The following is a 25,548-nucleotide window of genomic DNA, read 5'->3' as shown; positions in this document are numbered from 1 at the left end:
CATTCCTCACATCCACTTTCCTGCCCTTTCTCCATAACCCCTGACTTCCCCTATTGATCAAGAATCTATCTCAGCCTTCAATGTACGCAAGGACTCTGTCCCCACAACAATCTGCGGTCATCACAAGGTGGTCACACTGGGGTTAAAGTCTTGATCGGTCATGAGGTGGCCACACTGGGGTTCAGTCTCCGACCATCACGAGATGGTCACTCTGGTTCAGTCCCTGACCATCGCAAGGTGATCTCATAGAGGTTCGAACCCTGACCATCATGAGGTGGTCACATTGGGGTTCGGACCCTGACTGTCATGAGGTGATCCCACAGAGGTTTGAACTCTGACCACCACGAGGTGGTCACACTGGAGATTGGACCCTGTCATCATGAGGTAGTCACACTTGAGTTCAGTCCCTGACCATCACAAGGTGGTCACACTGTGATTCAGATCCTGACCAACACTGCAGCAGTTAATTCAACTCCAGTTGAGCACAGATCAGCTCTCACTTCCCAAATTTTTTGACTTTTACAGAGTTGTTGTTTTATCTTCACATGTTTTAAGATACTTTCATCCATAAAATTGTCTGTTTGAGATTCAAAAAAATGGTAACCGAGTACACAAAATATTTTATTATTTTGTATTGGTTCTGATGTAGACTGTGGTACATAGTTGGAAGCATTTGGTTGAAGTAGATATTTCTTGTTTTGATTCTTTTCAAATATTAAGAGTGTCCTGAAGAAGATAAATATTATATGGTAATTTAACCCCAGGTGCAGCTGTGTTTTGATATAGATCCTAACTTTGTGCATCGTTATGTGCTGTGGAAGCCTTCATAATTCAATCATTTGTATTGTCCACCATGTCCCAGATATGGGTGTTTTATTTATTAGAGTACGTTGCATTGAATAATGAATAATGTGCGCATTTCTATTCTGATTTGTTATCTAGTTTGATAAATTATATGCCTACAATATACGCCACAGTTTTGGAAAAGAAGGCAAGAGGACTGACTATACCCCATTTAGCTGCATGAAGATCATTCTGTCAAACCCGCCAAGTCAAGGGGATTATCACGGTGAGTTCACAAGTAGGTCACTGTCTGGTGCTGCTTGAATGGATCTTTGAAGGTAGGAATAGAAAACATTGTTTGACTGGGTTGCCAGCTAGGGTGTTGAGCATGCAGCCTCTGCCAGCCAGCGTTGTTCTGCTTCTGCTCCATTACACCTTTGCTCTTCCTTGCTTCTAATTGAGGTCAGCCAAGGGGTTTTCACTCATCCTGCACTTCACTGTGCACTGTTTTATTGCTGGCATCACATATGTTTGGCAACTGATTCATTCATTTCTCATGACAGAACAGTAATTCCCTTGCCTGCCAGCCTGACATTGGGCTGAAGCAATAGTATTCATTGTCCTCATCAAGTAATTCAATGTGTGCCCCAAATAGTATGTTAAATGGTGTTTGGGTTTCCTAAAATATTATTAGGGGCGGCACGGTGGCTCAGTGGTTAGCAGTGCTGCCTCACAGCACCAGGGACCCGTGTTCAATTCCACCCTCGGGCAACTGTCTGTGTGGAGTTTGCACATTCTCCCCATGTCTGCGTGGGTTTCCTCCAGGTACTCCAGTTTCCTCCCACAGTCCAAAGATGTGCAGGTTAGGTGGATTGGCCATGCTAAATTGCCTGTAGTGTTCAGGGGTGTGTAGCTTAGGTGGGTTATAGGGGGATGGGTCTGGGTGGGATGCACCAAGGGTTGGTGTGGACTTGTTGGGCCGAAGGACCTGTTCCACACTGTAGGGATTCTATGATTCTAAAACCATATGATGAGGACTTTTTAAGAGTATTACATAAAATTAGGTAATATGAAGTTGGAAGTAACATATTACCTAGAATTCAGGTTATATAATGGACCAAAAAATAGGAATAATTGGATTATTTTCAGGTTGACAGGCTGCAACTAGTGGGGTACTGCAAAGGTCAATGCTGGGGACTCCTATTTACAACCTGTATCACTGACTTGTGTGAAGGGACCAAGTGTGATATTGTATAACCAAATTTGGGAACAATTAAAAAAAATTATACTGTTAATTTTTTCATCTTACTCTAATCAGGGTAGATGCAAAAACACTAAAATGGGAGCATCAAATTATGTTTGTGATCAGTTGAGGCATTGCCTTGGACAATACAACCAATCAGAGAAGATTTGCCAACTCATCATTACCCTTTCTCATGCCTTGTAAATTTTGAAACTTGGCTTTGTTACATGCACCCTGATGAGTGCAAGACAGCATTTCTTCACAGCATGCCTCTATTTTTCAACAATGCTCTAGTTCTACATTACCGAGCAACTGTGTCAACTTTGCTAATGTTACAAAGTTAGGCAGGAAAGTAAGCAGTGGGAAGGATGTACAGAGACTCTGAAAACGTTTTAGATTCAGCTTTCACTGATTCTTCTTCAGCTTCCAACTGTCCTTTTGTCTCCAGTTTTGTACTTCCAGCTGTTCATGAACCCTTGTGCTTCTAGTTCCCTTTATTTCAAAATGTTAAGTCCACCTTCACCACCAAATGCCCCCTTTTCTGGAATTCATTATTTCAAAACCCTCTGTCTTGCCTGTACGTAAGATCTAACTGTTGACTCTGTTTCTTAGTCATATCTTCTGTTGGCTGGTTTCTTTACTTTGACTACGCTTGACTGTGAAGCACCTTGGCAGTTTTGTTTGAGCCAGGCTGTATGGTGGTCTGATCATTGAATATTAAATTAATATATAGCCCTGTACTGATAATTTTATTTCTATGTTACTCTGTTTTCAGGTTGTCCATTCCGTCACAGTGACATCGAACTTCTGAAGCAGAAACTACAGACCTATAAAATTCCTCCTGCAGGAATTACTCAGGTGAGCGGTTCCACTGTATGACCTCCAAGCCATCTCATTTCTGTTCATATCTGCTTCTTATTGCCATTTTCTGATCAATTGTTCAGATGCAGCACACCATGTTGCAGAATATTGAAAGTGAATCTTATAAACAAACTTTTCTTTGTTCTTAAGATGTAGACATCATTGGTAAGGTCTACATTTATTACTCATCCCCATTTGTCCTTGAATGGAGTGGCTTGATTGGCCTTCTCAGCGGGTAGTTTTGTGTGTCTGGACCAGGTAAAAGTGGCAGATTTTCTTCCCTGAAAAGGCATTAGTGAAGCAGATGGTTTTTACTGTAATCAGTGATGGTTGTGATGGTTACCATTATTTGAGACTAGCTTTTAAGTTGAATTTAAATTCTTCCAGCTCCCTTTGTTGGAAACAAACTTAAACCTCCTCTTTTACTTTGACTCTTGTTACTCCACACACAATTCTCCCTCCTCTTGCTAGAATGTACATGTTGAATTTACCTTTAGTCCATAGTTCCCAGGGGCACCCAGTTGTTTTTGAGATATTGTTGGAGAAAGAGATTACAACCAAAGGGAGAAGATTCAAAATTGTACTTTTTGTAATGGATGGAATGGAAGGGATTGTTCTATAAATTGCTAAAATTGATCAAGGCTCCTGTCTCTTAGATACATTTTTTGTCCAGTTATTTTGCTGAACCACATCTCTTGACTATGGAAAATCTTCATAATGATCCAGTTGGGGTGTTTATGTTGATAGGGTACATAGAGAGAAACTGTTTCCTCAAGTGGGGCTGTCTGTATTAACATAGCTAGTTAGTCCACAACAAGCTTAAAATTTGAGCTATGTGGCTTAGAAGTGATATTAGGAAGCACTTTTTCACACAAAAGGTTGTGGAAGGGAAACAAATTGCAGTAAGAAATCTGGGACTGGAGGTCAATTGAAAATGTCAGCACTGAGATTGATGGATATTTGTTAGGCAAAGATATTAAGAGTAACAAACCAAGGCAGGTAGTTGAAGTTGAGATGCAAATCAGCTGTGCAATAATGGATCAGTGAAATAGGCTCAGGGGAGTACACGCTTAGCCTTGTTCCTATATTCTGGCTACAGTCATTGGAAAGAATTAAGTTATGCAATTGTTTTATTTTCAGAAAAATAAATATAGATCTGGAGCATAAGGGTGCAATTTGATACTGCCGTGACTTTCCCGTTGTGACACATTCTGTCACTAATTGCCTCATGAAAGGGCACATCTGATCTTGAGAGCACAGATGCTGTGAATCTTGAAGGAGAAAGTGTTGTGAATGGACAGCTGCTTCTTATAAATCCTGCTGTTGTGGTGACCCTGAAAAAGAATAAAGGGCTCAATCTTTCAAAAATAATAAGCAACAAGCCAACAAATCCCTAGTGTGTAACAAAGATGAAATGCTTTTCATCAGAAATTCCTCTAGGAGTTCCTCACCTCCTTCCTTCCTTTTGCCCTTTCAGAAGTATTAAAAGAGTTGTGCTAGCTTATCTTTTAACAGCTGCCTCAACAGTTTGAGTGAATTTCCATGTTGATTAATGACTCTGGCTCTTGTCAAATTTTTCCTTCTCTTTGGTTAATTAATTGCACAGTGCCAATTCCAACCAGTCCAGTCTTAGTGTTGAAATGTAAATCAAATTACTCCAAGTCTTGGCACTGAGAAAAAAAAATTACTGTTTTCAAATAATTTGGAGCTTGTTCAAAATCAAACTATACTATTGGAGGAGGCTTATGTGGAGCATTAATAATGGAATCTGGACTGAGTGGTCGCTTCCTGTACTGTAAAATTCTCCATTGTGTTTCTAGTGTTATTACTTGTGAATACAGTATGGTGCACCTTTTTTCTACAACTTCTGCAGGAGTACAATGTATCACTATGATTCGCTCATAAATTGGATATATAGGTTTGATCATAACCAAGATATCTTGCAAATGTTATTCTTCAGTAGGAGAGCAAAAACAACGAATTGAGCAGAATTTATCTGTTTTGCTTCCTCTATCTTTTCCCCCTTTGAGTGAAATGTGTCATTTCTCAATGAGGGGAACAACTCAAAACTTGCTCCTCAGCTCGCCCAACTGAGTAAGATTGAATAATTGGACATTGACCCAAAATGTTCAGCTTGGGAATCAATATTTTGATTGTAGATTTATAAAGCTTTTACCAGTAGTAACTGTTTGTAGATATTTTCTATGATTTGATTCTCTGCACTGTCAGCTCAGCTGATTTGGTTTCATTGTCATATTCAAGTCATAAGCTTTTGTGTTCAAGCACGTCAAGGCTTGGGATTGCTGCATTTTCAGGAGTGCCTTTTGACTGAGATCTTAAACCAAATCTACTTGTACAGTTGGCTATTTTTTAAAAAGAATGTCTTCACAGAAGGATAGGTAATTGTGACCAACATACATTACCCCCTCAACCAGTAACACCAAAAAACAGATTGAATGCTATGAGGGTCAAGTGTTATTTTTGAGATGATTTACTTTGAGTGAGTTATACCTAGATGTGGAATCTGTGGGTCAAGCTGCTTCTGTAGTAAGTACCAAAACAATGTAGAAACAAACTTGAGATGTGTTCACTGCAGTTAAGAAGGTTAAAAAGGTGTGATGGAAGTTTTCAAAGTATTAGTGGGAAATGATAGTGTAAACTATTTGGAAACTCTAGGTTTGGAGGACAAGCCTAAAAATTAGAGCCACACCTTTCGGGGTGAAGTTTGAAACCCTCTTTTCTAATTGGCAGTTCACTTTATCTTTTTTCTAATCAACCTGATCATAGATATTATAACACAGCTCTGGAACAGGTTGTACTTGAACCTGAGTGTTTTGATCCAGGGACAGGGACACTAACACTGCTCTGCGAGAGGGCCTGGCAGTTTATTCTAGACTACTTGTTGGTTTTAAATCTGAGATTAATGATGTATTAAGGGAGATGGGGCACAAGGAGGTATATAAAGCTAGTTTGCATGATCTCATCAAGTAGTGGAACTGGCTTTAGGGCCAAATGGTGGTCTCCTGTTCCTCGTTTGTGATACAATGGATTCAGATAATTAGTTCCAGCTGGAGGAGGTGTATTTGCTGCTTGGTTTTTGATATCTCTGACTGAGGCACTAATCTCAACGATTTTTTATTTGAACACGACGATGGCTCATTATTTGAGGTGACGAATGTAACTGCTTTTAAGGGGAAGTACACCGTAAATGTAAATGAGAATAAAAGGAATATAGCGATATGATGACAGGGTGACAAGATGACTGGTTTGACTGCCTTATAAGTCTTTGGGGTTCACTTTAATGTTAATTGCAATTATAGACAAAGCTTTGAAAGAGTTAACCTAAAGTTTACCAGCCCACATTAGTTCTAAGACCTGTTCCAGGTATAAATGTTTTACAAGTTTTCCAGAACTTAAGTTTTTTATAACAAGTACAAAATGCATGATATTTAATAAAAACAGTGGTTTTCAGCTTCTCCACATTTGGATAGCAGTCTGCGAGACTGGTTGCCTGGGACAGGTCTCTTGTTCTGTTGATTGAAGTTTTCTTTGTATCTTCAATTCTTTGTCCTTTTGCAAGGCACCACAAAACCTTGGCCTTATTAACCCTTGCCAGTCATTTCCCCTCTGTGTGATCAAATCCATCTTGAACTCTGATTAGCTTCTTAATGCATGAACAGTTTATCGTCAGTCTCTGTTCCTCTTACCTAATTGGCTTCTTTGAAAGTAATGATCGTCTTAGTGACATGAATCCCTACTGTCTCTTCATTCATTCTTTAGCATGCCGATCATTTTACAGGATCATCCCTTTAATTCTTTTCCCTGTTAGTTTACCATTTCCTTATGTTTGCCCAGTAAACAATTACTACATCTGTTTAGAGTATGTGCTGTCACTTCCTAGTGATTAACTATACCTATCATCCCAGTTTATAGATCTGAATGTTCTCCAAATTCTTTCGAGATCCTTAACTACAAGAACTGTGTGATTCCATAATAACTAGTTAATGCTGCAAAAATCATACAAACTAATGCACATAGGCCTATTCCATACTATAACTTAATTATTTTTAAAACGAAGCTGTTTCTTTGAGTAAAACCATTTTACCTCAAAGCATTTTCACGTGTCAGCCTAAGTTTACAATAGCTTGAGCCATAAAACAGTAGACATATGACATAGATTGATGCCCTAACTTTTCACCTTGCCGTACAGCTTCCTTTCCTATGTTTTACACCTGATCATAATTAAAGAAATTAAAATTTAATTCTTCACTTGCTTAATCAAGTCAAAATGATTAATTACTGAAAAATAATTCAATCCCACAGCCTATTACCGTACTGCAAGGTTTTGTGAAATTCTGGAAACAGGAAATTAAAATCAACAAAGAAATGAAAACAGGCTTAGAGATTTTGTTTCATGGTGAGTTTGTGGCTCTAATCTCTGTTGCATCTGACTAGGGATTAGCATGCCAAAATTTAAAACTAGGTAGAAACCCTGTTCCACAAATTTGGTAGGAAATATCACTTTGAAACACCTTCTATAGTCCCCACCAGAAATTATATTAATTAAGTGATACGGGATATCTGTTCTTCAAGTTGCTGGCTGATTTACACATTAGAAATGATGAATATCATTGAACACATTTTATCTTTTCAGCAAAACCTGGATCCACTTCTTTTGCTAAATTGCTACATTTTAGAAATAAGTGAACTAGTTTGGACTTGATGTCACATTTTCACCAATTCTCATCCTTAGTCTTTCATTTCTGTCTTCTCCCCCGATATCTCAAATTGCCTCTTACAAAGTTGACTTTTACAATAGGTAGCAATATGAGTAATTAATCATTTCTTGATATGTAAAATGTGAAATCCAGCTTTGCGTTATCTTATGCATTAAAAGTAAATGCATTATGAATTATTAACTGCATGCCCCGGTACTAGACATTATATGTGAGACTTGTAAACAGCATGGATAGAACAGTTGCTGGCTCCTTTTCTGAAAATTCACACAGGGAATGGCAGATATTATTATTGGGCTGCAGTTTTGACAGAATAATTATCACTTACGTCAGGTGTTCTCTGGCAACAATATCAAATTTGATTCCCAATGGTCGGGTTGCTGACAGCACTGCAGAATAAGCTGAGTTCAGGCAGGTCCCAGCCTCATCTGGAGGTGGCAAACCTCTCAAAGTCCATTGAGGTCTTGTATAATGAAGATATCCATCCAAATCTGTAATTGTCAAAGTCATTTTATTTCTTACCAGTTTTATTCTCCCTACCACCTTTCTTGCTCGTGTTCTGTCATTATATTGGGTCAGGCCAGACTTTGCAATGATCGGAGCAGTTAGGCTAACAACACTCAGCATTACGATGAGCTAAAGCAAAGGGCAACCTCTGGTCTACATGTTGCCCAGTTAAATACAAAATTGAAACACTGTTCTCAAATATTTTAAGACCCCCCCCCCCCCCACCCCCCAACCCCCTAGCCACAGGGTCTGCTGTGACAATTCTTGCTGATAGTCTCAGCGTTGAGATCAATAGAATATTGTGAATCACTGTACTTGCCCACTACTTCCACACTCAAAATCACAGAATTTACATAGTGCAGAAGGAGACCATTCAGCTCATCGTGTCAGCCTTGGTTTTCTGAGCATATTAGCACGGTGCCGATCTCCTGCCTTTTCCCTGTAACCCTGCACATTGTTTCTACTTAAATAATCACCCCATGCACCTTTGAATGCCTCAGTTGAATGTGCCTCCACCTCACTTCCAGACAGTGCATTCCAGACCCTAACTACTCACTGTGTTAAAAAGTTTTTTTTTCCTCTCACCTCACATTTGGTTCTATTGCGAAACATTTGAAAATTGTGGACCCTGGTTCTTGATCTATTTCTGAATGGGATCATTTTCTCTCTGTCCTGATCCCTCATGATTTTGGAGATTTCTGTCAAGTCCCCTTTTAGCTTTCTCCTCTCCAAGGAAAACAATTTCAACTGTCATTCTTAAAAACCTATTCTGCATTCTTTCCAACTCATTTGCATCCCTCTGATAACATGACTCCCAGAATTGTACACAGTACTCCAGCTGAAGTCTAATCAGTGTTTTGCATAAGCTGTGAAGCCCAACATGCTGTGTGCTTTATTAACAGCTCTCTCGACCTGTCATGCCACCTTTAATGATGTATGTACATATACTCCCAGGCCCCTCTGCTACTGCGCACATTTTATACTGTTTCTCCATATTCAAAAGTGCATCACCTTTCACTGTCTTTATTGATCAGTGCGTTGAGTATCGGTGTTGTTGGGGGGTTGGTGGTGGAGCTGTCATGTTTCAGCTGCACAGGACATTGGTTAGGCCACTTTAGGAATACCGTGTTCACTTCTGGTTTCCCTGCTGTAGGAAAGATGTTATGAAACTTGAAAGGGTTCAGAAAAGATTTACAAGGATGTTGCCAGGGTTGGAGGATATGAGCTGTAGAGACAGGCTGAATAGGATGGGGCTGTTTTCCCTGGAGGGTCAGAGGTTGAGGGGTGACCTTATAGAGGTTTATAAAATCATGACAGGCATGGATAGGGTGAATAGCCAAGGTCTCTTCCCCAGGTTAGGGGTGTCCGAAACTAGATGGCTTAACTTTAAGGTGAGATGGGAAAGATTTAAAGGGACCTAAGGGACAACTTTTTCACGCAGTGTGTGTGTATGGAATGAACTGCCAGAGGAAGTGGTGGAGGCTGGTACAATTACAACATTTAAAAGGCATCCGGATGCGTACATAACTAGGAAAGGTTTAGAGGGATATGGGCCAAATGCTGGCAAATGGAACTAGGTCAGATTGGGATCACTGGTTGGCGTGGATAAGTTGGACTGAAGGATCTGTTTCCATGCGGTTTGACTCTATGACTGTATAACTCATCAGGTCATGGTGAATTATCAACTTTTAAGTATTGTCCAATACCACCTCCTTTATGAATTTTAAGCACTTCTAGTGACTGAACCTCTGATCTGTCACCTTGGCCTGGGTAACAGCTGCCTTATAATTAAAGACAGATGCAAAATGTTAAGTTGTCACCTCAGCCATGCCTGTTGCTTCCATGTGAAAATCCACTTTTTGGTCCCTAAATAGCACTAATCTTCGTTTGCCACTCTTTTTCCATTTACTTAGAAGGCTGTGGGATTTCCTTTAATGTTCACTGCTACCCTTCTTTCATAATCTCTCTTTGGTTCTCCTATTTGCTTTTTCAACCCCCTCCCCCTCCCCCCTTCAAACCTGTGATCCTTCTGAATTCAGAAAAATACTGTCAAAATTAGGACTGGGGCACTCCAGAATAAATTTTTAGTTGCTGTGATGTGACCATTTGTCAGTGCCATGGAGGCCATTAATTTTAAGTGTGGAGTTTCATCCCTTCAGAAAAGTTAGAAGAAAATTAGAATTGGAGATTATTTTTAAATCTTTCTTTTCTATCTTTTACCTTTCTGCGCTAATCCCACCTGTCTTCCACGATTTACATCTAACATATTCCTGGCCTATGCATCCTGATTTAGATGCTATACCTCGCTGTACAAGAACATATCAGAACTGACAACGAGACTCCGAAGACCGCAACCACTTTACGACAAACACTCACAAGGATTAAAGATCCCATTCCCACAACATGCAGAACTAATGTAGTTTACAAAATACCATGCAACGACTGCCACAAACATTGCATCGGACAGACAGGAAGGAAACTAGCCATCAGAATACATGAACATCAGCTAGCAGCAAAACAACACGATGAACTTCCCTTCATTGTCTGAGTGTACTGATACTAAGGCCATCAGTTTAACTGGGACAACGTACCTGTGGTATCCCAAGCCAAACATAGACACACATGGGAATTCCTAGAGACATGGTTCTCAACCTATAATGCAATCAACAAACATATAGATTGGACCCTGTATACAAACCCATACAAAACAAAACCGGAAATGACACTACTCACCATAACAGACTGGACAGTATAAATTCCAAGTGGAGTAGAACAACATTGCTTCCAGTAATGTGACAATCACCATTGTTTTAATGATAATGGATCTGAGATATATATTGGGCAGGACAGCAGCAGGAACTCACCTGTTCTTTCTGGTAGTGGCCGTGGAATCTTGTACATCCAGCTATGATAGCAGAAAGGCATTGGTGGAACCTCTCATCTGAAGGTTGACTCATTTGATTTTGCCTCATTATCTCAGTTCTGCAATCAGAGTACCCGTGTTCAAGTAGACCACAGTTAGCAACGGGAATTTCCAAGACTTTTTCCAAAAGGGCACCCAAAAAATGCTTGAGGAAAAAAGACATTTTCTTCAGACAGAATTTACATACAAGAGGAAGAACCAGGTACAGAATGGGTTGCACTCTGAATACGCTGACTACTCAGTTCTATTTTGAGTGAGCACCCACCTTCTAGGCAAGATGTATTAGAATCATGCAAATTCTCTTGCTCTTCCTTCAGTAAGGAATGTTTCAAACTTTTGTTTATAACACAGCCCTTCTGTATAAAATGAACGAGTCTTGAAATGACTGTTGACATTTATGCCTCCCTGCATTTGAAATCCAGAGGTGTTGATGGCAATTCAGTGTTTGTGTTTTAATTTAACAGCACAAGCCACAGCCCAAGAACTGTCTTCAGGGCATTAACATAACATGGAACACAGAGAGGTGTGGAATATATTTTATTTTACCTTCAATTTATTAAATACAAAACAATGGCAGGTTTTATTGCTCTCGTGGGCGTTTGACATACTATCTTATGATGGATTTTACTTGGTTGCTACCTCGCAGAAGAAGGAGAGAACATACAGGTCAGATGTTTAAAGAATTTGACAGATGTGGGTGTCTGTATTGACTGATGTTAGATTAAAACCTTTCCATTATTTTAAGGACACCTGTTGGAGGGGCTCACAATAACGTTGAAATCAAAAGGATGAGATTTTGCCTAGCTTTAACAATGTCATTACTGTGATCTTCTGCTAAGTGACATTGTCCGAGACACCTGTCAATACCTATACACTGATATTCAGCGACAACTACCAGGGAGTTTGAAATTCAAAGACTGCTTGCATTTGAGTGTGCAACCGTCACAAATAACAGACATAAAATGTTCAGAATTTTGAACTTGGATGGTTATCTTCTCACTTTGCCAATTTGGAGCAGATGTAATTGGTGCAGAGTGAGTGAAAATTCTGTTTATGTAGCATAATAAAGGAAAAGCTTTACAGACCCCAGCAGGTACTACAGAAAATCAATAAGAATGGCAGTTTATACAAAGGCAAATAGATTAAATTTAGCTCGAATTAGGCATCAGAATGCATAACAATTCCTGCAGTGACACTGGTAATAGCTGCTCAGACTGGGGCCATTCATTCCCTTGTCCTACTTAGCTTTTGTGAAGGTGTAGTTATTAAAGTCATAGGAATAGCAGAAATCTCGCATGATATTCCATTTATCTGCCATCTCCACTAGATTAAATGCTGCTCGTTGTAGTTGGATTTCAGTTACAAGGAAGAATGTGTCAGAAGAAGTTTAAACATAGAAACATGGAAGATAGGAGCAGGAGGAGGCCATTCGGCCCTTCGAGTCTGCTCCGCCATTCTCATGATCATGGCTGATGGTCCATCTCAATAGCCTAAGCCTGCTTTCTGCCCATTACCTTTGATCCCATTCGCCCCAAGTGCTATACCTAATTGCGTCTTGAATACATTCAGTGTTTTGGCATCAACTGCTTCTTGTGGTAATGAATTTCACAGGCTCACCACTCTTTGGGTGAAGAAATGTCTCCTCATCTCTGTCCTAAATCGTCTACCCTGAATCCTCATACTTTGACCCCTGGTTCTGGACGCAGCCACCATCGGGAGCATGCTCCCTGCATCTACCCTGTCCAGTCCTATTAGAATTTTATAAGTCTCCGAGATCTTCCTTCATTTGTCTGAGCTCTAACGAAAACAATCCCAATCTCGTCAATCTTTCCTCATTCATCAGACTCCCCATCCCCAGAATCAGCCCGGTAAACCTTCGTTGCACTCCCTCGAGAGCAACAGCATCTTTCCTCAGAAAAGGATACCAAAATTGCACACAGTTTTCCAGGTGCGTTCTCACCAAGGCCCTGTACAACTGCAACAACACATCCCTGCTCCTATACTCAACACCTCTTGCAATGAAGGCCAACATATCATTTGTCTTCTTTACCGCCTGCTGCACCTGCATGCTTACCTTCAACAACTGCTGCACAAGGACGCCCAGGTCCCACTGTACATTCCCCTCTCCCAATTTGCAGCCATTTAGATAGTAATCTGCCTTTTTGTTTTTGCATCCAAAGTGAATAACCTCACACTTATTCAAATTATACTGCATCTGCCATTGATTTGCTCACTCTCCCCCAACCTGTCGAGATCATGCTGAAGGATCTCTGCATCCTTGTCACAGTACACCCTCCCACCCAACTTGATATCATCTGCAAACTTGGAGATGTTACATTTTGTTCCCTCATCCAAATCATTAACATATATATTATGGGGTCCCAGCACCGATCACTGTGGCACCCCACTAGTTACTGCCTGCCAATTTGAAAAGGACCGATTAATTCCTACTCTTTGTTTCCTTTCTGCCATCCAGTTTCCTGTCCATTTCAATATGCTTCCACCAATACACTTAATCTTGCAAATTAATCTCTTATGTGGCACTTCATCAAATGCTTTCTGATTGTTGCATTATTGGACCAATGGACCTGTATGTTTTGTCTTACTAGTTGTGATTGTTCTAGACACAGTGACACTGGAGATTTTAAATATCTATTATTGCTATCTATTAATTTAGAAATTGGATGAGTGAGATTTCTCAACAAGTCTCTTTCTTTTTCTCCCATTACAGATTCTGGATTTAGTCAAGGGGATGCATTACCAGCTGGCCTGTCAGAAATACTTTGAGCTAACCCACAATGTAAGGACACATTTAATTTGCACTGCACAGTAATGAGAGTGGCTTTGTCAGCCTTGGGAAGTGACTGGAACTGGTATATGAAAGTTGCCATCTCAGAAGAATAATTGCAACCATTATTAGCTGTCGTGATTTGTTAAGTTTTACGGTCTTATTACCGAGACGTGATTCCTTATGTTTAGTATTTTGCAGCAATGCTTTATATTTTGGGCATTTTTTTGGGGGGTGTGGCAAGTAAGAAATTGAACACTTAAAAGTCATGATACGTTAATTAGGCCTATATTTCCCTTTCAAGGAATTAAAACTGCAATTATTTATGCCACTTACTGTCAGATGAGATTAAATGTTATGTTAGGTAAAGACAATAAAATCTAAATAATTAAATTTTGCGAGACCATGTATCAAAATGGTAAATGTTTGTTGGACATTCTAAGGAAGATTATCTCCCACATCATTCTTCAATAGAATCCGCAGAACACACATAGAATCGTGCGAAGTATTGTCAGGGGAAACAAGATATGATTGAAAATTGATTGTGAATCAAAACTTGTGGGCAGTAGAAGTGCTGCTTGAGTAGGTGAATTGACACTTTGCCATGTAAGGATTGTGCATGTAGTCCATCTGTGTGTAATTTGTTCAAATGTTTTATTGTCTTTTGCTGATACGAAACGTGAGCATTGCTGACTAAAAACGGTGTTGGAGATTTTCATCTTTCAGTCATCAGGCCTGATGCAAGAACACCAAATTTCAAAGAAAGTTACAAATTTTAGTGTCTCAGAAGAGGGTGCTGATTGGTTGGCAGGTTGATTCTGGTTATAGTGTAGTCATGTTTTTTTTAAATTCAACAGGAGCTGAATGTCTGGATACGTTCCTTTCTCTTGTAGAGGACAAGTTCCTACATTTGAATGAATGTATCTGGAAACTGTAAGAGAGCCACATTGGAGGAAATACCTTGACCAATCTGTGTTGATTTGGCAACCAATTAACATCTTTTACTCATGGAGTATAAGTTTTATTGTTCCTTTTGAAATTTGGCATTCTTGTACCTCTCCTGATAAGTGTAAGCCAAAATGCTTCAACAGCATGTATTTCTTTTCAACACTACTCGCATATCATTGAGATTTTTTTCCCTAGGAACCATGCAGAATTGTTCTTTACTGTGAGGTAAAGCAGCATACCAAAGTATTGTAAAGTAACAAAACAACATTAATGTTCTCAGCTGCAGGCCTGACAATTTTCTCAGCACCATTTTCCTGTTGAATGTGATTTTCTTGAGTTCCTCCCTTTCTTCTGTTTCCTGATTTACAGTTATTTAGAGTCATAGAGATATACAGCATGGAAACAGACTCTTTTGGTCCTACTCATCCATACCAACAAGATATCCTAAATAAATCTAACCCCCAGTTGTCAGCATTTGGCCATATCCCTCTAAACCCTCCTTATTCATATACCCATCTAGATGCCTTTTAAATGTTGTAATTGTACCAGCCTCCACCACTTCCTGTAGCAGCTCATTCCATACATGCCCCACCCTCTGTATGAAAAAGTTGCCCCTTAGGTCCCTTTTAAATCTTTCTCCTCTCACTCAAGCCTGTGTCTTCTAGTTTTGGACTCCCCCACCCTGGGGAAAAGACCTTGTCTATTTATCCTATCCTTGCCCCTCATGACTTTTTAAACCTCTGTCAGGTCACGCCTCAGTCTCTGAAGCTCCAGTCTATTCAGCCTCTCCGTATAGCTCAAAGCCTCCTGGAAACATTCTTGTAAATCTTTCCTGAACCCTTTCAAGTTTCACAACATCTTTCCTATAGCAGGGAAACCAGAATACTGGAATGTTACTTATATTCTCTATAATGAAGACTAATAGTAATTTCTTTTTTTCCCGTTACTAACTTCCCTGACACTCCTTTTGTAGAACCAATGCTTATTTTGTTAATGCTTTCCTTTTTCAGTAGTGATAGAAGCTCTTGCAATTTGTTTTCATGGGTTGAATTTCACCAGAAATTGGCTGTGTCATTTTTGTTGAGTTTCATGGAGGGTTTCTGTCCGAGGCTGATCAAGTTTCATCATGCAATTGTCCCAAACCTGCCTCATTAATCCTGTGCCGTGCCACACATCTAATTCTCCCGTTCATCATTGGCAGATGTTTTTACCACTGCCAAGATTTCTCAGGATCATGGCAGTGGCATCATCTTTGAACCTCAACCCTGCACCTGATCAACCACAAACCTGTGTTTCTCAGGGCACATAGGTAGCACAGCTAATACTTCCCTGAACTTTTCTACATCTTTCACTGTTTAAGAACCAAACTACACAGCTTACTTGTCTGCAGACAGGGTAATAAGGTAGGATGTAGCTATGTCACTGCTGCTTTTCCTGTAATGTCCACTATTGGTCCATCACATACATCTGGCCGCTCAAACCTAGCAGGAAGAAGGAAGTTCTCAAGGGTGTAGGCATCATGGTGGCTCCCATGGTTCCTATGTGGAATTCTAAACTGTGTCACTGCTGATCACAGATAACTGCACATTGATGAAATGGAACATTTTTCTGTAGATTAAGTCAGCTGTGTATAGACCTCTCAGCATGATGTGAACAGTATATAGCGCCCTGCACCTAGAGAGTCAACTATATTGGCGAAGCCTACTGCCTACTGCAGCACAGATCCCATTACAGGGAATCAAAATAAACCAGTGCAATCTGGCACAATTGCATCAGTGTTGGCCATAATACATTTGTGGGTGGGCAATCCCTCATAGGTGCCCTTGCAGGTATCATGTTGCATAGAAGTTCAGCACAGCTGTCACCTTGTTGGCCCCTTGGAAAAGATCCACTCCTTCAGGTAGCAGGTCCTGTTTCAGCAGAACAGTGTTCCAGGACATCCTCATCTGCACTTCTGCCGTATCACTACATCTCATTGATCTTCAGGAAATAGCATTGAGGGCAATAAAATCTGAACCTCCTGTGCATCATGAAGGGATCCTCAACTGCAACCGCTTCATATGGACTAAAAACAACAAATACTGGAGATCACAGCAGGTCAGGCAGCATCCATGGAGAGAGAGGAAGCTAATGTTTCAAGTCTAGATCACTCTATCAGCATCAGAAGAGTCATCTAGACTCAAAACATTAGCTTGCTCTCTCTCTCTCTATGGATGCTGCCTGACCCACTATGATCTCCAGCATTTGTTGTTTTCAGTACAGATTCCAGCATCTGCAGTAATTTGCTCCTGTTCATGTGGACATTGTTTAGCATCAGCTGGAGGCTGCTGGTGGTCCTAGGCTTCCTGGTGTGTTCCTCCCTTCGTTTCTTTGTACAGCAACAGCAACAATAATAACAAAACTAAGAATTCTTTGTGACAGAAATTTAAAGATTTTTGAGGGATGTTTTGGCAAAAGGCACAACATAATTAAAAATGTCATTCTTGTCAGAATTGGCTTCTGTTTCAACTGTTAAGTAAAATTTCTGAAATAATACATTTGGATTTTTTTTATTTTGTTATGGAGACTTTAGCTAGGAATGTTTCATGTGCTGTTTTAATGGTCAGGCAGTGGGTCAGCACCTCTGGAACATAGTGACCTTTTCAAGTTTTGATCATTGGAGGCTTTTGTTTATTTAACTATACTACTTTAACCTAATATTCATTTATGAAGAAATTGATGATAATTCTGTATTATTTGAGCTGGGATATTTAGTGTCTCACAACACAAAAGGTGGCCATTCATTCCAGCATAGTTGTGCCTGCTTTTTACAAGAGAATCCAATCAATCTCACTCTCCTGCTCTGCAGGTTTTTCAACTATAAATTATTTCCCTTTGAAAGTCACTTGAATCTGCTTGTACCATTCTTTCACACATTGCTTGTGAGAACTTGACTATATGTCAAACAATTGCTTTGCACTTCATCTTTAGCTATGGTGACTAGTGTAAGCTCTCCAGTATTCAATGACTAATCTTTTCCCAGGGTTGGGGAGTACAAAAATAGAGAGCTTAGGTTTAAGGTGAGAGGGGAAAGATTTGAAGGGGTCCTCAGGGACAGCCTTTTCACGCAGAGGATCTGCGAGTATAGAATGAGCTGCCAGAGAAAGTGTGGAGGCTGGTACAATTACAACATTTAAAAGGCATCTGGATGGGTACGTGAACAGGAGGGGTTTAGAGGCATATGGGCCAAATGCTGGCAAATGGAATGAGATGAATTTAGGATATCTGGTCGGCATGGACAAGTTGGACCGAAGGGTCTGTTTCCATGCTGTATAACTCTACCTTTATGACTGTATGTTGGCTGCGCTCTTGCTTCTCCTTTGGTGTGAAGATAACCACAGTATGCTAACCTGGTTGATCATCTCAGTGTCTGGTGTTTTGTCCAGCCATCTAATCTTCGGATTAGAGTCACCTCGAGCGGAAGTGGTTGTGCTCCTTGTCAAGACCCTAGTACATAGTATAAGCCTCGCCTGCAGTGTGCAGGACTATGCAACATAAACTTTGTTCATTAGGCAGACCTATTTGCCTTCATCCCCAGGTTTGCTTTTGAAATCTGCCGAAGGCTACACTTGATTTGCTTTGATGATTCTTGTATATGTCTCAGTGTGCTGACAGTACAAGTGAATTTATCCATTGATGACAGATTCTGTCATGGATTGAAACCTTGGACTTGAGACTTCCCTGAAGCAACCTGATACATTGCTTCAGTTTTTTTTTGTGCTGAACTGAGAGTTAAAGTTGTTATATGCATTGCAGAACAAGTCATGCTATGCTGCAATTCCAGCTCTGAACTGGCGGTTGGTGCACAGTCATCGGCTAGCAGGTAGTTGTAGAATATGTCCTTGGAGACTTTGATCTTTGTCTGGAGTCACCTTGGATTTAGCAGCTTCCTGACCGTACGATATGTAATTGCAATGCCAGATCACTATCAGGGAAGGCATCAGAGAGCATAGAAAAACATGCTGAAGAAATTTGCTGTGAACACGCAATTTGTGTTTAATCAAATTTGTGACTAACAATGGATTAGGAAACTTGTCGTTGTCCAGTACATGACAAGGATGTAATTGTTGAACTGTCAAACCATTGCATTGAATTATTTAGGACAGTTGAATTTCTTCATTAGCTTCCAAAGACTCTTGTGGCTGATTGTGCCATTTTAGCACGTGTGTTAAGAAATTCATGTCCCGTTCTTGTAATTTCTTCTGGATCTGTCTAACTCGAAACGTCACATTACTGATTCCTGAAACATTTTTGAAACAGCATTGACTCTGGCAGCAGATGCTGATTGAAATATTGCACAAAGTAGTTTGGAAGGATTCTGGTGAAGATTTTGACAGCAATGGAGAGAAGTAAGATTCCTCAGAGTGTCATAAAATTAGTGCATTCCTTTCCACTTGTAGTAGTGGCTAATGGAAGCATCTTTGTATTTGTGCAGGTTGGTTTCTTGCTCCTACAGGGGCTGAGAAAGTTCAGTGAACGTCTTAACCAGGCACTCACCCTCCAGCCTCGTAGACCTTAGCTGGGATAGTGTCAGTTCCTAGAGCTTTGCTATTAAACACAGGTTTAATTGCATTTGTGTTTCTAACAGCACAGGCCAATTATCAAAAGAGCACTTGATAGCATACAGTACTGTGGCAGTTTTTTGTTTGCTTCTTTATTGATGGACAAAGACCAATTGAGGACTTGATAAGAGCTTTATACTTCTTTCTAGAGCTTAAGCTATTTCTGTCAGCAGCGTTGTCCTGTCTTTGTTACCAAGGTTTGATGAAGTAGTAGTGGACTGAGGCCCATGTAGACAGATTTCAAAGTATTATGGAATCTTTTCCAGTCTTTGTGGTCTGCATATGACAGAAATTCATCTGCTTTTTGATTCAGCCAAACATCTTGTATTTTTCTCAACTTGTGTTCAGCAGATGTTTTGTACTTTGATTATGCTGACTTGTCCTTGAGGTGATGGTTCTCAATAAGTCATTTCTGGATTACTTCATTGTTCTCATCAATCTTGATGCTGAAGAAAGATCAAGGGAGGTTGCCAAGTCATCCTCAATGTAGTGAAGTTAATTTTCATTGTACGCAGGCAATTTTCAGATTTTTCACGGAGATTCCTTCATGACTACCTGTTTGAGCCTTGAACATGGGGAAGCTTCTGAATCTTCACTGGGCTGCAAGGGAAAAGTATTGTTTCTAATAGGCAGGACCATTGCACCCTTTGGTGTATCACCCCTGTGGCTCCAGGGATCTGTTTGCATGCAACAGTGGCCACATCTCAGTATATTACACTGCCACATTTGCCAGCACGGCAGCATCTCCAATACAGCAATTACTTTTGTCTAAGCACTTTGAGACATCTTAAATTGATGGACACGGTTATATAAACGCAAATTGTTGTCTTTTAGTTGGAAGTTGTAGTTTTAGCTTTGACTCCTTACATATCAGCTTACATTTTCCCAGTGTAATTGAACTTTGTTTTAGGGGATTGATTAGAATATTGAGGTCATATACTGCTGCTGTAACAGCTTGATGCAAATTGATCTATTCGAGTTTGAATTGAAATCTCATTTGAATACGCTGTCATCCTACAAGTCCAGTGCCTATAAGTTGATGCTTTTCACATCTTATGCAGAGTAAATGAGGCTGAAAGAATTTATTAGCTTGTTAAAAGCATTGTCTGTAATTATTTGGCAAAACTTATTTTGCTTCATTTCAGAATAATTTGAACTAATGTGCCATCATTTTCAGTTTTCTTTTGAAAATGGTTAATCTAACTACTCATTACGATTTCCTCATTGAGTTCTTTTTAAGCAACGTTTTAAAATTTGGTTTTCATAATGCACGTTCTGGAAATACTAACCTTCTATTGTTCTTGACCTGTTTAATGACTTGGCATGTAGGATAAGTGTTTTCATTTTGAAATTTATGCTGCAAGTGATGATGTACAATTTAAAGCCGCCAAATTTCATTAGTTTGTTTTACTGTGCCTTTTAGATTGACGAAGTTGGATTTTCCCTAACTCATCCAAATCAGTATTTCATTGAGAGTCAGAAGCTCCTGAATAGCAGCCGAGATATCAAGAGGGAGCCCAGCCAGCCAGACAATTCTCAGTGGAGCCAAGGCAGCCAGGCTACAAGAGGCATGAGTACCTCTATCTCTAAACCCACGAGCCAGGTGTCGTCGGCTGACATGGATGGTTTGGAAGAGCTTCTCAGTGAAGGATACATCTAGTGATTATTGATGACTTTGGTATCCAATGATATGCGTTGTGGGTTTTTGCATTTCCTAAAATGATTCTTCCATATTATTGTCTTCCGTTTATTTCTCCCCTTCAAGAGAAGTAAATTTCAGAAAATTTGGATGCTTTCTAGAACAGCCTGAAAACAAATATGTGAACTTGTTTGGAATATTATCACCAACAAAAACCCACAAAATTGTGTATTGTTATTGTTATAGTTATTGTGGCTTGTACATATTGTGCCGGCAGACTAGGAATGAATTGGGAACACTTAAAGTAATGCAAGATATAGTGTTTTATATTGATTCCACCTTAGTTTTACATTTACGAAGAGGTGTAAAATATGTTAGTGCAGTGTCTTAATACTTTGCCACTTTAGGATACTATTACAAAGTTTAATATAAGAAAAGAAATTTTCAAGCCCAGCCCGCTGAAATTTAGTGAATACTTTGGTCAGATGCTACCGACTATGCAATACCAATCAGTCTCCATCTTCTCCACTAATCTACATCATCACAATGCAATTGTGTTGTGATGGCTTCACCATCATTAGCTAATAATATAGGCTCTGTTGCATTCTTATGTGATCTGTTCTTTTTGCCCATCAGATGAAGTGAATGTATATTGTATAACGTTGTGTACCATACGTGCTGGTTGGCAGCAGATGATATTATTTCAATTTTAATATTCGCTTTGTGTGTTCAGCTTTGAATATTGATAATAAATTAGCGGAAAAACAAGTTTCTAGAGGACCTTATTTTTCTTCCAAACTTAAACCAATGTATTTTTACAATTAGAAGCATAATTTCAAAGCGCAAAAGTCAAGTTGAGTGAGGTACTCTCAGTTTGTAGCTAATGGATTCACGCCAACCTTTGGTATGAGAAAGCACGCAATTAAGAATCTGTTGCTATCTGTTTCATTCTGCTCCTGAGTTTAATATTGGTCCTGAGGAGCAGAATCAGTATTGTGCTGATTGCTTGCATGTTTGGTGGAAACAAATGGTTTTTTTTTGCAGATGTATTGATCATAGAATGACTCCTATAATTTATTTTGTGAATGGATATTTCTAATAAAAGGTGTCTGCTGATTATCTGATATATGCTCTCCATTGACTAAGTGAAGCACAATATCAGCATAGTCTAAAAGTACTGCAATGACCTTGACTTTGAGTTTTGGCAAGACTCCTCATGTGCCACTTCTGAAGACCACGCTATGGTAACCATGAATATCAGAAATAGGCAAATTGTATTAACTCATTGCTGGAAGCCCAGGAATACACTTGGGTCATCTACTGAAAAGTGAAATTGAGTTAAATGTTGTAGTAGAGAGTTTAATATTGATGGTGTCCTAAACTGTTGCAGCTCTCCCCATCTATGTGGGAGGGAACTGTCAATGCATTCTTAGATCAGCACTGAAAGAAAAATTCCAGAGGACGCTGCATGATAGCTTCAAGAATCAAATGCTGTGAACCTTAATGTAGCCAATAAAAGTTGTGAATACTCCAGTTTGTTTAAAACTGGCTTGCAATAAACAAACATACAATTTATTTTGGACCCTTGAGAAAACTCATTTACTGTGTAATCCATGAAGAACAGCTAGTGTGAGCCTGTTTTCAGACCCGGCTTTTCCTCACATCTAATGTTCCTCTTGGAGAGTTTCATGATTTTCCCTTCTATAAAATGATATTTTGCTAGAAACTGTGCTTTTTCCTCCCTGCGCCAATGTCTGATGTAACACTACTTGTGACTGTGTGTACAACATTCGCACGTTGAGTTTCTTGTCTCAATTTTTTCTCCTTGCTCTTTTAGCATGATACCACACTAGCAATAGAACTCTGAAACATCAAAGCCTCAAAAACAGAGTTAAAATTATTTTTATACATACTACGAATCTCTTGGTTTCATTAATTTTTAAGAATTTTGTAAAATTATGCTCAAAAGCTGTTCATGTAAAAGCATAATAAATATATTTTCAAATGAATGCCAGTTTTTTCCTAAATTTATTTTGAGTTACAATGGAACGTTTATGTTGTATGGAGTTAGTATATACAGATTTCATAGATTTTCATAGAATCCCTACAGTGTGGAAGCAGACCATTCGGCCCTTTGAGTCCACACTGACCCTCCGAAGAGCATCTCTGGGTGTGTTTACAGTTTCAGATTACATTTCTAGCACTTTGAGATAAATGCAAACCACTATGTACATGAATGTAATATTTTAAAATCGATATAAATTTTCTTACGAAGCAATGGAAGATGCAGATGTTTAATGTAAATTATTCTTTAGTTGTACAATCTCTGGACCCCATGTAGTCTCCTAGCGTCTGGTCAAATATGGACAAGGAAATCTACTGATTGTCATATACCACCCACCCCTCAGCTGATGAAATAATACTTCATGTTGAGCATTACTTGGAGGAAGCACTGAAGGTAGCAAAGGCACTCAACATATTTGGATGGGGAAGTCAAATCTGTCACTGAATGGCTCGGCAGCACTGCAACTAATTGTGTTGAGCAGGCCCTAAAGGACGTTACCTCTTGACTTTGTCTGCAGCAATTGGTAAGGGAACCAACAACAGGTAAAAAGATACTTGACATCGTCCTCGGTCTGCCTTACACAGCTGCACCTGTCCATGTCAGTATCGGTAAGAGTGACCACTGCACAGTCCTTGAAGATTAAATCCCCTATTTGCATTGAGTGTACTCAATATCAATGTTCCCAGTTATTCTTTTTGGTCTTGGCAAAGACCTCCATATGTGGAAGTTCTTCTGGAAGTGGAAATTATTCTTTGGCCTGACGATCGTGGACAGAGCTTCTCAGCAGCTGCAAAACCACACGTCTTAGAGGGAATGTTGTCTTCCATTGTTTTATGTGGCTCTATCACCCTGTTAAATGGGATCGAACAGATCTAGTAACTCAAGATTGAGCCTTCATGAGGCTCTGTAAGCCATTAGGGCATAATTGTATACAAGCACAATTTATAACCTCATGGTCCAGCATATCCCTCACTCTACCATTACTAACAAGCCAGAGGATCAACCCTAGTGCAAGAGGGCATGCCAGGAGTTGCACCAAGCAGTCCTAAAAGTGAGGTCAGCCTGGAGAAACTCCAAAATTGGACTGAACAGCAAATGCTAGACAGAACTGAGCGATTCCACAAACAATAGATCAGAACTAAGGTCTGCAGTCTTACTACATCCAGTTGTGAACGGTTGTGGACAATTCATCAACTCACCAAGGAAGGCGACTCCACAGACATCTCCATCCTCAATAATGGTGGAGCACAGCACACCAGTGCAAAAGATAAGCCAGAGGTGTTGAGTGAGTGATCCATCTTGATATCCTTCAGAAGTCCCCAGTATCATAGATGCTAAACTTCAGCCATTTCAGTTCATTCCACGTGATTTCAAGAAAACAGCAACATCTAAGTTTGTGGTACCACAGTTGGCTAAGCTGCACAACAAGGAAGGAAAAAGACTGGGAGACTTGATTGTAAGAGGAACTGACAAGTAGTTCTGTGACAGCAAACAAGATTTTAATGGTGTGTTACATCCTTGGTGCCAGGGTCAGGGATGTCTCGAAGCACCTGCAGGGCATTCGGAAGGGGCAGCGTGAACAACCTGCAGTCGTGGTACATGTCAGTATTAATAACGTGAATAAAAAAAAGAAAGAAGGTCCTGCACTGGGAATTGAGACAGTTGGGTAGTAGATTAAAAAGGAATACTACTAAATTTGTAATCTCTGAATTACTTCCAGTGCCACACACTACAGACTATAGAAATAGAAACGTTGGTCAGACGAACGTGTGGCTAAAAAGATGATATAGGAGGGAGGGCTTTAGATTTTTGGATCACTGGAACAGGTGGTACCTGGACAGATGCATCTGAAACAGAATGGGTCCAGTGTCCTTGCTGGGAGCTTTGCTTGTGCTGTTGGGGAGCTTTAAACTGATTTGGCAAGGGGATGGGGCACTGAGCAGATGTAAAGTTGGGAGTAAGGCCAATCAGATATAGAAGGAATGCTAGGACAGTCCAGTAGGTGGAGAAGACATGGACATGATAAGCACATGGGAGGTTAGGAAAGCTAAATTGTATCTATTTTGATGCAAGGAATTTCACTAGTAGGGCAGATGAACTTACAGCATTGATCAGCACATGGGAATATAATATTGTTGCAATCACTGAGACATGGTTGAAGGAAGGACAGGACTGGTAGCTCAACATTCGAGATGAAATGAGGGAGGAATGTAAGAGAGATGGAGGCATTGCCTTGTTGATAAGGGAAACCATCACTGCAGTAACAAAGGAGGACATTGTAGACGGATTTTCAAGTGAGACATTTGGGTACAGCTTAGAAATAAGAATGAGATTGCTTTGCTGGCCTCGCAACAATTGGGGGAGATAGAGGAGCTGATATGTAAGCAAATAACAGAAAGGTGGGAAGAAAAACAAGGTCAGAAGTCACACGACACCAGGGTATAGTCCAACAGG

General features: G+C 39.9%; 1 protein-coding gene across 2 annotated transcripts in view; it reads left to right on the top strand.

The window, feature by feature from the left end:
- The window catches only part of prim2 (DNA primase subunit 2), a 166,070-nt gene extending 143,121 nt beyond the window's left edge, over positions 1–22,949 (top strand). Inside the window, exons 10-14 of one of the 2 annotated variants that reach the window (XM_048596998.1) lie at positions 943–1,069; positions 2,802–2,884; positions 7,211–7,304; positions 13,785–13,853; positions 20,814–20,921. In XM_048596998.1, the coding sequence (XP_048452955.1) occupies positions 943–1,069; positions 2,802–2,884; positions 7,211–7,304; positions 13,785–13,840 (360 nt within the window). In that variant the 3' untranslated portion in view covers positions 13,841–13,853; positions 20,814–20,921. Of the gene's footprint in view, positions 1–942; positions 1,070–2,801; positions 2,885–7,210; positions 7,305–13,784; positions 13,854–20,813 lie in introns of both variants that reach the window. The other variant, XM_048596997.1, reaches the window with a different exon arrangement.
- The last annotated feature ends 2,599 nt before the right edge of the window (positions 22,950–25,548 follow it).

This window comes from Rhincodon typus, chromosome 5 (assembly GCF_021869965.1).
Source record: "Rhincodon typus isolate 14 chromosome 5, sRhiTyp1.1, whole genome shotgun sequence".
NCBI lineage: Eukaryota > Metazoa > Chordata > Chondrichthyes > Orectolobiformes > Rhincodontidae > Rhincodon > Rhincodon typus.
The sequence above is the reverse complement of the archived record's forward strand: the minus strand, read 5'-3'. Positions and strand labels throughout refer to the sequence as shown.